This window comes from Lygodium microphyllum, chromosome 26 (genome assembly GCF_053477565.2).
Source record: "Lygodium microphyllum isolate KBCC chromosome 26, Lygodium_microphyllum_v1.1.10, whole genome shotgun sequence".
Classification (NCBI taxonomy): domain Eukaryota; kingdom Viridiplantae; phylum Streptophyta; class Polypodiopsida; order Schizaeales; family Lygodiaceae; genus Lygodium; species Lygodium microphyllum.
In genome coordinates, this window is record NC_141160.1 from 107,760,964 (window position 1) to 107,775,084 (window position 14,121).

At 37.1% G+C, this 14,121-nt stretch overlaps 1 protein-coding gene across 4 annotated transcripts; it reads left to right on the forward strand.

The window, feature by feature from the left end:
* Window positions 1-361: 361 nt before the first annotated feature.
* LOC148013657 (uncharacterized) lies at window positions 362-6,133 on the forward strand. Of its 4 annotated transcripts, XM_087668453.1 has the most exons (7): window positions 370-611; window positions 3,723-3,843; window positions 4,086-4,189; window positions 4,385-4,522; window positions 5,154-5,252; window positions 5,348-5,479; window positions 5,609-6,133. In XM_087668453.1, exons 2-7 carry the CDS (start codon window positions 3,735-3,737, stop codon window positions 5,786-5,788), a joined length of 762 nt encoding a protein of 253 aa, XP_087524579.1. In that variant the 5' UTR covers window positions 370-611; window positions 3,723-3,734; the 3' UTR covers window positions 5,789-6,133. The 4 variants fall into 4 exon arrangements, with proteins under 4 accessions (XP_087524582.1, XP_087524581.1, XP_087524579.1 ...); XM_087668456.1 differs by lacking the exon at window positions 3,723-3,843 and having other exon boundaries at window positions 362-611; window positions 4,064-4,189; window positions 5,090-5,252; XM_087668455.1 differs by lacking the exon at window positions 3,723-3,843 and having other exon boundaries at window positions 363-611; window positions 5,090-5,252.
* The last annotated feature ends 7,988 nt before the right edge of the window (window positions 6,134-14,121 follow it).

Below are 14,121 nucleotides of genomic sequence, written 5' to 3' on the forward strand. Positions count from 1 at the left end.
TGGCTTGTGTAATATAGCTCTCTAAGTTTATTTGACCCTCCTCATTGATCCTCATGACTTTGGGCATTGTATGAGGCTCCTATTCTTGCTCATTCAGTGTTTCCTCTTATTGCATGCACAACACACGATAGACGATAGAGTTTTCCACCATACATACAAGGTTTCCCACCTAGTCACTCTCTCTTCCCTTCAAGTGCTTTTAACCACATTATCTTATACACATGAAGCTTACAAGAGTGTCGAGAATAAACCATAATCTGCCAGTAGTACCAGAACCCTATATAGTGATTAACATTGCTTCTACTTAATCATTATCTTAACCATAATTTTACAAGAGTGCACATTGCCCCATTTAACCACATTAAATTAAGCATTAATCTCGCGGGAGGGGCGATACGTAACCATAATTTTACGAAAGCGCCGATAACGAGGGTTACTGAATGTATGATTTGAGAGGGCGCGAAGCGTTATGAACCTTCGCTTTGTGTGATCTTCTTCCTGTCAATGTTTGAGCTGAGGAGGCGAAGGAGGATCCTCCTCCATCGAGCAGCAGGCGCGCGCAGAGAAGGATCACACACAGAAAAGAAAAGGAAACTCATCTCCGCTGACAGGTTCGTTCTGAGTTTTGCCTACCCCTCCTGCATGTCTGCAAACATTACATAGGAATGTTAACTGTTGCCATTATCTGTACATCGAAAACTGTGTCACGTTTGGAGTGCATGTTAATCTTTGCATCTCTTTCAACGAATTCGAGCGGCGAGTCACTAAGACCGACCGATTATCCTCGTGGAGTCCTAAAGATGACTGCTTTCGCCCATACCAGCCTTAGTCTGTCACAGCAACCATAGGAATAATTTGCTAACCAAATCATGATGAACAGGGCCTTGCTTATTACAAAAGAAAACACTTGTAATTGTTTTTGCCTTCCTTACGGGAAGGATTTCTTAAGTCTACAGCATTAGAGCTGAATAAAGACAGTTTTCAAACTTCTTTTATTGTTACAGGAGTAGATGCCTGTATCCATTCATTACGGCCTCCTTCCAGATCAGTTGTATATCCATTGCAAAAATAAAAGTTGCGGGATGGCTACCTCCTATGACAATAATATAAGCCCTCAATTGCACCCATCGAACGAAGCAATCATCATGCACAATATGGCCCACATATCACATACTATATACATACTGTATGTATGCTTTCACATGCAATATGCCATACACAGATATGCTTTCACAAGTACTATGCTTCTCAAGATGTTGGTGTCGTCCCCCTAGTTTGTGCGTGGGTAGCCGAGAATATCGCAGGTGGCCTTGATGGCTAGTGGACAAAGGGATCAAATGGGATGCTGGTAGCCATCCAGCTTGTGATGACAGGGGAGGGGGCTACATTGACCTGAGGGCCACTGCTGCAATGGCGAGATAGCATTGTTGCCTCCACAAGAATTGCAGCCACCACAACTCCAAGAACTTGAGGAGTGTCGACCATGAGTGCATTGGCTTTGTATGATAGGAGACAACTACTTTGACTCTCTTTTTTCTCTCTCTCTCTCTCTACTCTTCTCTCTCTCTCTTATCACCCATCCGACTGTAATCTAAGGACAGCTTCATAAGCCTTACAACCATGGCTATCCCACTAATGCCAAGGTTGATGGTAGATCATGAATACAAAGAATGATTCAATGAAAACGAATATGCAATCATTGCACCAAACATATACTCAATGTATTGAAATATGCTTTAGTCATGTACTTTCCCATATGTTCCTTCTAATAGTAGAACCATTTCGTGTATGATCACTCTACATATACGACGATCTTGAAGAGTCCATGTCTAGTGGCTAACCATCAACACAATAAAGTATGTGATATTGAAATAGACATGTTGTTAAAGTTACAACAATTGCTATTTGCACTCAAGTCAAGGTTTCCCCCCCCAAAGATGGTGATGTGTTTCAGAATCCTTTGGTGAAATTAAATTAGAACAATGAGTTTTTGCAGTTGACACAACCATAGGAGGCGAGTTATTACAAGAAAGAGACCTCAAGATATTTCAGGTTTTCTTAGGCATTATCATAAGGATTTGCACTCAAGACAAGCCTCATCCCCTTCAGAAAGATGGTGATATGCTTTAGAATCCTTTGCTGAAATCAAATTATAACAATGAGTTCTTGCATTGAGACAACCATAGGAGGTGAGTTATGATAAAAAAGAGGCCTCAAGAAATTTCCAAAGGAATAGGCCGGTATTTTGTGCGTATGCCCAGTATGTGTTTCTGAATTCCCGTAGTGTTTTGCATGAGTTCTTGGCTACATGCCTCCATACATACTTGCATATTTCCTTGTATCCCATATTATTCTCTAGTGTTGCATGCCTATGTCTCCTTGGTAGGATCTCCTTGAGGCTACTCTCCACCGGTAGCATGAAAGAGAAAACACTAATGTAACCTAGATGCTATGGATCTTCCAATCAGTTGTAGAAAGAGATCCTATGACTTGGATGAGTGAAAGTTGGTTTTAGTGTTTTTGGATGAGCAAAGCCGCCATTTGGATTTGCAATCAAAGTTTCTTTTCCTTTATGTGATCAATTGTAGCCTAAATGTAGTAGAAAACCTTTCGTCTTTGAACATGCCCACTAGTGTATCCAAAATACCATATACAGGAGCCTCAAATGCAACACCATCATCTCTAGTAGTGTTTACCATGAGCTATATTTCATTCTTATTATAAGAGCAAAACTTTTGTTTCATGTTGCTAAGACATGCTGTTTACAAAGGACCCATGCCACCTTTCATCAATAATCTTATGTTGTTACTTTAAAGCAAGTGGCCGTGCTTGACTTTTATTCTTGGAAGACTCCTAGGTGAGTCAGGATTCTCTTCATTATCCAATATGTTGAATTTTGTTTGGTCTGCATCCCAGCAATGGAACCAACAAAACCATCCTTCAATAATTTAAATGACAGTAGAACTTTAAACTCTATAACAAATTCAGCATTTTAAATAACAATGAACATGAGATCGGGAGCTATAGTGCTCTTGCATAGTTACATAATTTCGCCTAGGCACCAAGACAAGTTGGGTGCAATGTTTACATAGTCATTGAAGAGTTGGACAAATATGTTGTATTGGTATGGTCAGTAGTGCATGGCCTAGATCGAATGCCCCATAGTTTACAACAGCCCACATGCAGTTGATTTGCTCTTGAAATGTAAGAAGTAGCCTTCATGTTGGCCAAGGTAGCGTGCCCCCTGCCGAAACAGTCATGAACCGCCTACAACAGCCAGGAAGTTGCCATGATTGCTGTCCAACCAGCAATGCTTGCTGCCAATTCAACGCAATTGCTGCCATTCAGCTTTGCTTCCATTAGAGCGGCCACAATATGGTCCTGAACAGCCACAACACCATCAGGCCTGCCACAACTGGTCTGTCTTTATAGATCTGGCCCTGCTCAAAAAAATTCCTGCTTTTCTTGCATTCAATTGTAAAAACACTAGTAAGAGCTAAACTCCTTAACATCATAATTAAATTTTTTACGGATAAAATGTGAAGATTAATAAATAAATTTAAAAAGTGAAGTATCTCATCAGAATTTCTGCAATTTGACATCTTCAATGTTATGGTAATCTACTTTGAAGCCTATATTTAAATAAACTGTTGCATGCATGTGCTATGGATCTTATGAACAATCTGTTAACACTGTGAGGGTTCTATGTCACACCACTTCAGAACATTGGAATCATGAATCACAACTTGGTCACTGAGAGAGCCTTGCGAGATGTATTTGAAATAACAGATTACATCAACTTTGGGACAACAGATGCTCCTTTAGAGTATGGATTAAATCCACGTAAGATGTACTCAATGTTTATACTTTAACATTCACATTTGGTTTGATAACAGCTAAACATACGTTATTTTGATGCTTTGTGTTTAACACTGAACAATGGTAGTGTTTAAAGTTCCTTCCATTGTTATTGTGGTGCATATGAAACATGTATCGTCAAAACTTGAGCAGTTCTACTTATGTTTCTTTTGAAGACACCTTCCAATTTGAATGTTTCAAACAGATCTCGTTTTTCACTCTTACAGCTGTACGCTCCAGTGAGAGAGGGAAACAATTTGGGACAGAGGTGTTAAAACATGGAAGACTCCCCTCTGTGCTATTTCAGAAGGAATGGCCTTGGGTGTCTGATGTAAGATATTGACCTGCTACACTCAGCCATATTAATGGCCTTAGCTTTGGTTTATTCACATTATATATTTAGATGGTTTAGGTATGCAACATGTGCTCATTTAAATTTAAGAAACCATGTAAGCCAGCTGATCAGGATAAACTTTTTGATACAGCTCTTCTGACTTTGTGTCAATATTGTTGGTTGTAACTGCAGGGTGACACCTATACAGATCATATCAGGTATGTTGACATACAACCTGAGAGATTCAAGGGATTCCTGGATTCAGATTTCTCTAAGAGAGATGAGTTCTCAAACACCTGTCGCACTGAGCAGTACCGAGAGTTGCTCAAGGTTAGGTTACACATACTTCTATGCTCAGGCTCAATTTGCATAGCTGGTTTATGTAAACAATCTGGTGTGTTAAGGAATGTACCTTCCACTGAAGGTTTTGAACTTTTTTTATCCCAGATCACGTCATGGTTTTGATCAAAACTTTCTTGTTTTCTTTATTGTGCTTCCTTCCAATGCCTTTGTTTCATCTATGAATCAGTTTCATGTTCTGGTGTTGCTAGCAGCTTTCTTTTTTTGGAATCTGCACGAATGTCTAAGACGTAATTTCAGGGCTTACAATGTGAGAGAGTCTCTGTATAATCATATATTGTGACTTTCATTCTTTCATGCCACATATTGGATAGATAGGAAATGATAGGCCATTCTTAACTGACCTGACCTGTATGTGGGTTTGTTTTGTGGCCCTTACTGCTCTTTTTTCATTTCCATCTGTGTGTCAGTTAATTGCTATGACATTGAGGAAACTTACTGTCATAATGTTTCAAGAAGAAGGTCAAGGCCTTTATCATTTACATATATGATAATTTTTAGCACTATATGCAGTCATTTTTGGTAGTTGATGTTCAGGTGGGTAATCATTGTTGTTACTTCAATTGCATCCACAAAGTACATCTGTGTAATTTGTTTCCAGATGGAACACAAACATGCCAAGAGGACCATTGAACAAACGGCAGAGAAGCTAGCAAAATTGAAGGAGAAGTATGAGCTAGACAAGCCACGACGCACGAAGGCATGGAATGCTTGAGTTTATTGTAAGAGGATCACATTCGCTTTTGTGATCAATTTATTTTTGTATTCTCTTTATGTGTCTGTTGTTTGGTGCAGTTTGATGGACCAGAGTATCTATATGACATCAACCGCAGTGCTGTTACTCCACACTGTATGAGGTGTCATAAAGACACTTACTATTGTCCGCATCGCACTGCATATGGGACAGGGAATCCTCACCTGGAGAAGGTAAATGTAGACTTATAGTTCTCAGCAAATAGTTCTGTGGCTCAATGATTGTACACTTGATGTTCCTAATGAATGTTCTCAGTAGCCTAACTTTTTGGTGTCGTGGATCTATGCTATTTCTTCTTGCAGGAGAAAGGAGGCCTTGCAACAGCTTCAGAAGAAATTGGAAGAACAGCCAAGCAGTACAACTATGCCAAGCCTGCATATGCAAAGAAGCCTATTATCAAGGATACATTCTACAGGCGTCAGAACATCGTCTTCAAGCCCAAGACTGAAACAAATTTTCTGAATCAGGCATTAGTGACCTAGTTGAGCACCTCACGAGGCAAAGCTGTTCTTTATCAAAGCCAGCTTTTTTATTTTTGGGTGTTGCATTGGGAGTGAAGAAATGAGAATGTCTAGTTCGATAAGTGCACACCTAGTCAACCCTGAGTTCTCTCAGTGATCATGTATTTTCAGCTGGACAGTTCATAATTACTCCCAGCTCTGTCTCCAATATTGTATTTTCAGGAGCTTCCGTTCTTGCATGTGTACTAGGATGCAATTCGACATCTGATGTTATAGTGAATGATTGCTAGATAACAGTGTATGTGAGATACAAGTGCATGATCATGATGGCACAACAAAAGTCAAGCTCTAGTTAATTATTTGGCACATATTTTGTCTTCAGAACGTCAAGCTTCAAGAGCTTATTTTTGTGACCAATGTAGATAATATGCAATAATTGATCATCTATGCCTAATTGTAATATTGTGGTGTATATGACAATTTGTTTGTTAGTCCTAGCAGCCAAAAAAGGCATGGTGAGGGGGAAGGTGTGTCTAGAAATTATCCAAAGTCTTTAAGGTTAATGAGATTAATCTTAAATTAGTTACATGACCATGGTTGGTTGGTTGTAAGGTGTCGAGAGGACATAAAATTTTGATGCTTTGCTTAGTATTTGATTAAATGTTAATTAAATGTGCAAATGTGAGATGCACATTTGACTTGTAAGCTGGTTATTTCACAATGATGGGACAAGACTCTTGAGATATCAATGGATATCAAAGACAAAGGTTGTAATAAGCTGTACTTGATAGGTAGTAGGTGGTATTTGATTGTAGATTTTGGCTTAGAAAGTTTTATTAGCTATTAATGTTAGTGATTAATAAATAGTTATTTAATGCTTGTTCAAGGGCTAATAAGTGCTCAAGATTTTACTTGGATGGTAAATTGTTCTAGTCAATTTAATTATAATTTGATATAATCATGTTTTGAGAAAATTAAAAAGTTAAATTTTATAATTAATATTTTAAAATAAATTCAATTAGACTAAAATTTGCTAAAAAATATATTTAGAAGGGTATCACTTGGCAAAACTTGCCCATACAATTGAGGGAAATGTTATCAGAGGTTAGTGGAGCCTTATTTTAACACGATGGAGATTAGAAGAGAGAGAGCTGTTGTAAATTTTTAACTACTGGTGACCAGTCCAAACCATTGGAGACTCTCAACGAGCTATTCTTAGGTGATTAGGAGGCCATTAGAGGTAGATAATAGTCTTTAGAAGCTATCTATAGGTAGATGATAGCAATTTTGGCAGAAAGGGTAGGTGATTGTATGTAGGGCTCTTGGTAATGGTGGATTGTATTTAGTCAAACCATTCATGAGACAATGTTAAATTTTAGCAAGTTTTAGCAATGAAGCTTTGAAACTTCTCTCTTTAGTTTTCTTTCAATTTCTTCCTCAATTTATAGTTCTTAAGAGATCTCAACCAAACTTAATTTTGAGAGGATGCTATTGAAGAATTTCAATTGCTAAATCTTAATTTATAATAGAAATTAGAGTTTATCAACTGTCTTAGGAAGAGTGCTTAGAAATTAAGGCTTAGTATTTAAAATTTAACCATTGAAATATAAGGCTTTTGGAGAATTTTAAGAGTCCAATGGACATAATTTGTTATCTAAGAAGCAGATTGAAGGTCAATTACCAAGTAAACTAAGGGATGGATTGGTTTGAAGGCTTGTTGGTTGCTATGGATAGTAAGATGTATTGAAGATTAAAGATCATGTTGAATCTCAGTGTGCTTTAATATTTAGTAATACAAGTTACAATGATATTGCAAGGGGTGTCAATTTTGGGACCAATTGGGTGTCTAAAATCTAAGATTAAGTGGTAATATTTGTACATTCAGCTTGTGTGAATTTTATGCTTGCTATGATTAGTGCTTAATCCAGTTATTACCACCCTAGTCAAGGAGAATTACTAGTTTCATTTCATGATTTCATTATTGGGATACCACAAACTTTTGAGTAGGTGGATCCAAGGCACTTATGTGTAAACTAGTGCGATTGTATTTTGTTGAATTTGTGATCAATTGAGTGTTATAATAAGCATGTCTTGAGATAGTGAGATGGAATCACACAAAAACGATGCCTCTCAATTTGAAAAATTCACAAAGTATAGGAAGAAATTTAATCCCTAGTTTTGGACAAGGCACTAATTATGGGCTGCTAGCTGAGAATGTGAGAATTGGACAAGAGGTGGGTTCTTTTGGGCCTTTTAAAGTTGATGACTTGCAAGAGTAAAGATGAATTCGATGATTGGTTTAATGACCATTGTTGAGGATAGTAGTTGAAATGTTTGTGCATTTGGCAAATGGTCCTTAACTTATGCGTTTTTGAAACACCCCAAAGGAGGGCAATAAAGACAAATAGAGGAAATTACCTTTAAGAGCTTCGGGACAAGATGTATTAAAGGAAGAGTCAATATAGCAACATGATGTTCCAAATGCGAGTAATCTGCATAAACAAATGATGTTAGTGGGGCAATTGATGTATATGCAAGGCCAACTTGGAAGTGCCAATCCATTTGGCTATGGATAGCAAGGTATGCATGCTAATGTGGGCGAGCTAGGATTCTTTGGTGGTGGTTTAGTTTTCCAAACAATGGCTAATAATGCTTCAGCCATGGGGATGCAAGGATTAAATATATTTGGTATGTAGCCACCTATGCATGGTATGCAAGGCCTAAGGTATTCGGGTATGAAAAATGGAATGAAAAATTCAATGTAGAGCAATGTTGGCATTATGTAGGGGCACCAATTTAGCAATGCATATATGTAACCCATTATGTTTGGGAGGTTGGTCATGCAAATGCTTTGTATAATGTTGGTCATTAGGGAAATGCAACCAATATACCCTTTTTGGTAGTAATGTGAAAGTTATGAGGATCTTTGTGATCCAAATGAAAAAATACCTTAAACTTAGTACATGTTTTGGGGCAAGTGAAGTTGAAGGTGAAGTTAACATGTACTACTTGGTGAACTTTTAGCATTGTTTCACCTACGGAAGGATGCAAATGGATGGAGGAGGGTGACTTGGTAGCTCATCCTTAGTGTTGCACGTTACCTTAATGTGTTTCAATTAGAGCCAACTTTGGATTGGGCTCATTCAAGCTTAACAAAGCATAGAAGTTCTAGACTATTGCCTAATGCTCAAGGGGGAGATTGCATCTCCACTCGCCTAGTGACGGACGGCTAAATTATGTAGTGAATCTCAAATGTTCTTGGTTGCATCCATAGTATTGTATGCTAATAGTATTTTGGCCATTGGGATCGCTATTTAGTGTGCTAGTTACTATGACTTGATATGTAGATATATATCATATACGGTTTGCACGTAGGTTCTGAAAGGTATACATTTGCAAGGCTGTGGATTTGTATGAAGTACATGGGATACATGGAATGCACAGTTGGATGTGATGTACATTTGCAAGGCATGTATAGGACATATGGATGGTATGCAATGTACATTTATAGATCATGCAAGAGAAGTATATTTGCATGAGTTACATGTGGTTTGTAGTTGATGCATGCTTTTTTACATGAGCATCATGTGGTACATTGTTGCTATCAGACATTGGTTATGCTTAACTAAGCATTACTTTGCCTTAGTGGTTAGCAGAACAATGTTGGGATTTGGCATGTGGATGCATCCCTTATGGTTTTGATAGTATTTATGATTCATATGTGTAAATTATAATTAGTGGATTGGAATTTTAGACATGTAGAGGCCATGAGATAAGCAATAAGTGCACATGCTTTTTTGATTATGATACCAACATGTATTTTTAGTAGTGGCAATGGATGCTTTTGACAAATTTAAGTGTAATTGAGGGTTAGTCCAAGGATGCAATGGGGAGATTTGTCATGAGGATATGAAATTTTGATGCTTTGCTTAGCATTTGATTGAGTGTTAATCAAATATGAAAATGTGAGATGCATATTTGATGTGCAAGTTAGTTATTTCACAATGACAGGCCAAGGACTTAGAGATATTAGTGGGTGTCAAAGATAAGTGTTGTAATAGTTGTACTTGGTAGGTATTAGATGGTATATGGTTGTACATTTTGGCATAGAAGATTTTATTAGTTTTTCCCTAGCCAATTTAATTGCTACTTAGCACAATTATTTTTGTGAGCAAGAATTAATAACTAAACCAATGTTTAGAATAATGATATCTATTTTAATTTTGCTAAAAATTATTGAAAATTGTAATTTGAAGGCTACCACTTCGCAAAACTTACCCATGCAAGAGAAGGAAAGACTATTAGAGGTTGGTGGAATCTCAATTCAGCATGGTGGACGTTGAAAGAGGAAGAGAGAGTTGTTGCTGCAATATTCTAGCCCTTGGTGATTAGCTCAAGGCCATAGGAGGTAGGTGATAGCCCCTATAGGTTGTCTTTAGACAGGTGATAGTAATTTTGGGGCCCACAAGGGTGATTGCATGTGGGCCTCCTGTTAATGGTGGGTTGTAGTCAATCAACTATGCACAACATGGCATCATTAAATTTCAGCCAAATTTTGGTGATGAAACTTTGAAATTTCCCTCTCTCTACCTTTTTCTCTATTCCTTTCGCTAATTCATAGATTCTCTTAAGATATCTTAGCCAAATTCAATCCCAAGAGGGTGCAATTGAGGAATTTTTGCTGTGCCGGGCCTTGATTTACAACAGAAAGTAGGGTTTACTGGCCGCCCTAGGAAGAGTGCTCATAATTTACAAATCCAATAGTTGAAATATGGGGATTTTAGATAATTTCAAGAGGTGAACCAACCAACATTAAGTTTGGTTTGAAGGCTTGTTGGTTGCTATGAATAACAAGATGTAAGATTAGACTGGATCTTAGTATGCTTTAACATTTACCAATACAAGTTAAATAAAGTTAAATAAATACTGGAAGGGGTGCCAATTTTGGGGCCGATCCGATGTCCAATGTCTAAGATTAAGTGGTGACATTTGGATTTGTGCTTGCTACTATGTATAGTGCTTAAGTATGTTATTACCACCCGATTTAGGTTTTATTCAATGCCTTTCCCTAAATTTCAATCTTTTAGTATTATTGTCACATCTTAATTTCACATTTTCAATTAGTCATGTCCCAGCCTTTGTAGTAGCAATGCTGAAATTTTTTGGTATTTGTGAGCATGCTTGCAATTTCTTTGTTTTGAATGCAGTCAATCAAATGGTGCCTGAAGCTTCAACAAAAGAGGTACAAATGAATGCATAGGATGGAATGGGGTACATGTGAATCTTAAGGAATTGAACTTATTCTGGGGCTATTTGCAACAAAAGGGCACACATCACTTCAATCTTAAACAAAGACCCATTGTAATGATGCTAGCATTGCCTAAGAACAATTGTCAGTCTTCTTTTATTGACTTCTATTTTAAACAAGATATTTTTATTTGGTGTTTTCGTAGTAACCCACAAAGGGATTGTTCCTCCTTTAAAAAATTAGACACATCTTTAATATAAGTTAAACTATTATACATTGTGTAGATGAATGAGTACATTCCATGGTGATGTGGAAAGTATAGATTGTTACCAAGTTGTTAGAATGGCAACTTGTTTGTCTTAGTGCAATTGTACAACATTATAACCAAGGTAATGGCTTATCTCTAGAAAAATTAGAGAAAATTTGACATAGTTTGATGATGATGAATGACAAGCATGTATTGCCTAGCCACATCTTGACGTTAGATTGTCATATTTCTTAAAAATTGTAAACTTGAGATCAAATAGTACATCATGCAAGGCTTGTGCTCATCTACATGGGTACCATGCCAAAAGTAGGGTGGAGAGGTGGTGCAAATATTTCTAATTGAGAAGAAAAGCAAGGGGTTGGTCCTCCCTCATCCCCCAATGTGCGTGCCACTCTGTAATACATTTTTAAAATACTACTACATTACACATTTTTGGTGTCAATGAATCATGTAAAAAAATCTTATCCTTTGTTTGATGGCAGCTTTGATGCTCGCAAGTGGTTATGGAATGATGAGAAATTCAAATGTAATTTGTGGTGACTTTGAAATCGTTTTGGTTTACCTAGTCTAGTAATTTTACAACATGTATTGCTTACTTTCAATGAAATAGGGAAATGTGACTAAGAGATTGGGTACTACTCAACTAAGAGATTTTGTACTAGTAAAAAAAAATTTGTGAGACTATCCATGGCAAGCTCATGTAGACAAAACTAGCCATCAACTCACATATACATATATCACCCAACCACCACTAGTTACTGGTTACATACATATATCAATATAAATGGAGCCATCATCTTTCCATCAATCATATGTCTCTTTGAATTTACTGTGGTAGCACAACTAATTACAAGGCATGAAGTGAGCAATAGGTTACTACTTGGCCATGTCATTTGACCCTATTTCTCAAAAGGGCCATGCATGACTTTTCCTTCTAGGCTAGAGTGCAGTCGTTTATTGTTAAAAAGGGATGCTTCAATGATCTCTATCTACAATGAAACTATGAAGTCAAGACTTAAGACTTTGTGTGCCAATGGCACCCCAAAATAGATTGTAAGTAAAATTATGATGTGTGTCTCTTTGTCCTATCTACACTTTAGGCATCCAAAAAGGAAGTTAACACAACTCTCTCTATGTGTGTGTCTATCCATAATGAGTGGGTGAAGTCAAGATTTCAGACTTTGTGTGCCACTGGCACCTTGAAATAGACTGTAAGTAAAACTACAATGTGTGTCTCTTTGTCATATCTACCTTTTAGACATTTAAAAGGACATTAACGCAACTCTCTCAATCTCTATGTGTGTGTGTGTGTGTTGTTATTCATGACATATTTGATTATATTTTTCATTCTCATTGACAACAAAAAATAAATTAAGAGATTATATAAGGGTTAGGCATAGGTGATCAAGCATATCAAAGCATAATTGTGTGAAAATATTAAGTTTGTCTAGATACATATCTTGGAACTCCATTATAGTTCAATGAGTATGTAGGAGTTTGTCATAGGATGACTTGAGGGGTTAAATGTTAAAATAAAACTATTTATTATTAAGGTGGAGAGAAGTTATACAATCAAGTTTTTCAATATGGTAGGATATGGGGGCAAATTATTGATGTTAGTTGATTTGTTAGAGTAGCTAGAGAGGGATGAGGAGCTTTATTGTTATTTAGGCTATGATTTGACAAATAGTGTATTGATAATGTGCCAACCATTTTCAAGATACAATAAGGGTTACCGTAATGATACCTACTACCACAAATTGGTAGTGAGATTCTATTCCTTGAGCATAGTGTGAGGCATGCCAATAACTATCCTAGATTTCCTCTTGACAATCCCATTTAGTTAACGACTATATAGCATAGTCTTCTCATGCTTTATGCATCTATCACACATAAATATTTGCATCTTGTTTCACATATATTTTCCCTTTTTGTTAGATGTCAAGATCTTTAGATTAGCTCTAAATTTATTCTCAACCATAGCCAACCATTCCTTGAACATGCTCATCACATTTGATTTATGATTGATCGAAAAATCATGAGCAACCATTGATGAAAGTTAACCCATAGAGATTGACCACATTTCAATGTCCTGAGAGTAAGATTTTCCTCATATTTAAATTAGTTTCTAGCTTAGTGAAAGTCAATCGATGCATCTTTCCATGAATGCAAGCATCACATGGTATGATTATAAGCATTGGACTCCTATGGGACTTTGCCTAAACCTTGAACCATGCCATTCTTCTGCAACAAGTAGAACAACACATCATAATCTAAATGTCCAAACATAGCATGCCAATAAAGGCATCACATCATCATACTCAAGTGTGGGACAATGCTCCAAGATTTGACCCATCTCCCAATGACACTTGCATGTGCGTAGTAGTCACAACACCGTAAGGTAAACACTCCCTTAGGAAGTGCACACATTCTTCTATGTGAGAATTCAACTTGAAGATAAGCTCAACTAAACCAACAACATTGGTGGCCCACATCATCTTGTCTCTCTCTTCTTTACCTCAACAACAAGTAGATCCCTGAATAAACAAAAGCTAATTTCATTCCCACCAAAAATGGCCTAAAAACACAACGTTACTAGTGGTTATCCTCTACACTACCAACCAACATTGGTCACACATATGTAGGACATGAGAATTGAAAAATTGACTCTCCAGTACATAAAACTTTTTGATAAGAAAATTATTTGAAACTATTTATGTAGATGAGAGCAGTGGGTTCACTCCCATGCAAATTGTAAAATTTGACCGAGGCATGAGCTCAAGGGATTTTGGCCTAACAAGTCAAAAAATACTTGAGATCTCTCTTATTGCTTCTTGA

Coding starts and splice junctions, on each gene's coding strand:
- LOC148013657 (XM_087668453.1), top strand. CDS start 3,735: ATGAATCACAACTTGGTCACTGAGAGAGCCTTGCGAGATGTATTTGAA. Junction 3,844..4,085: donor AGAGTATGGATTAAATCCAC/GTAAGATGTACT, acceptor TCACTCTTACAG/CTGTACGCTCCAGTGAGAGA. Junction 4,190..4,384: donor AATGGCCTTGGGTGTCTGAT/GTAAGATATTGA, acceptor TTGTAACTGCAG/GGTGACACCTATACAGATCA.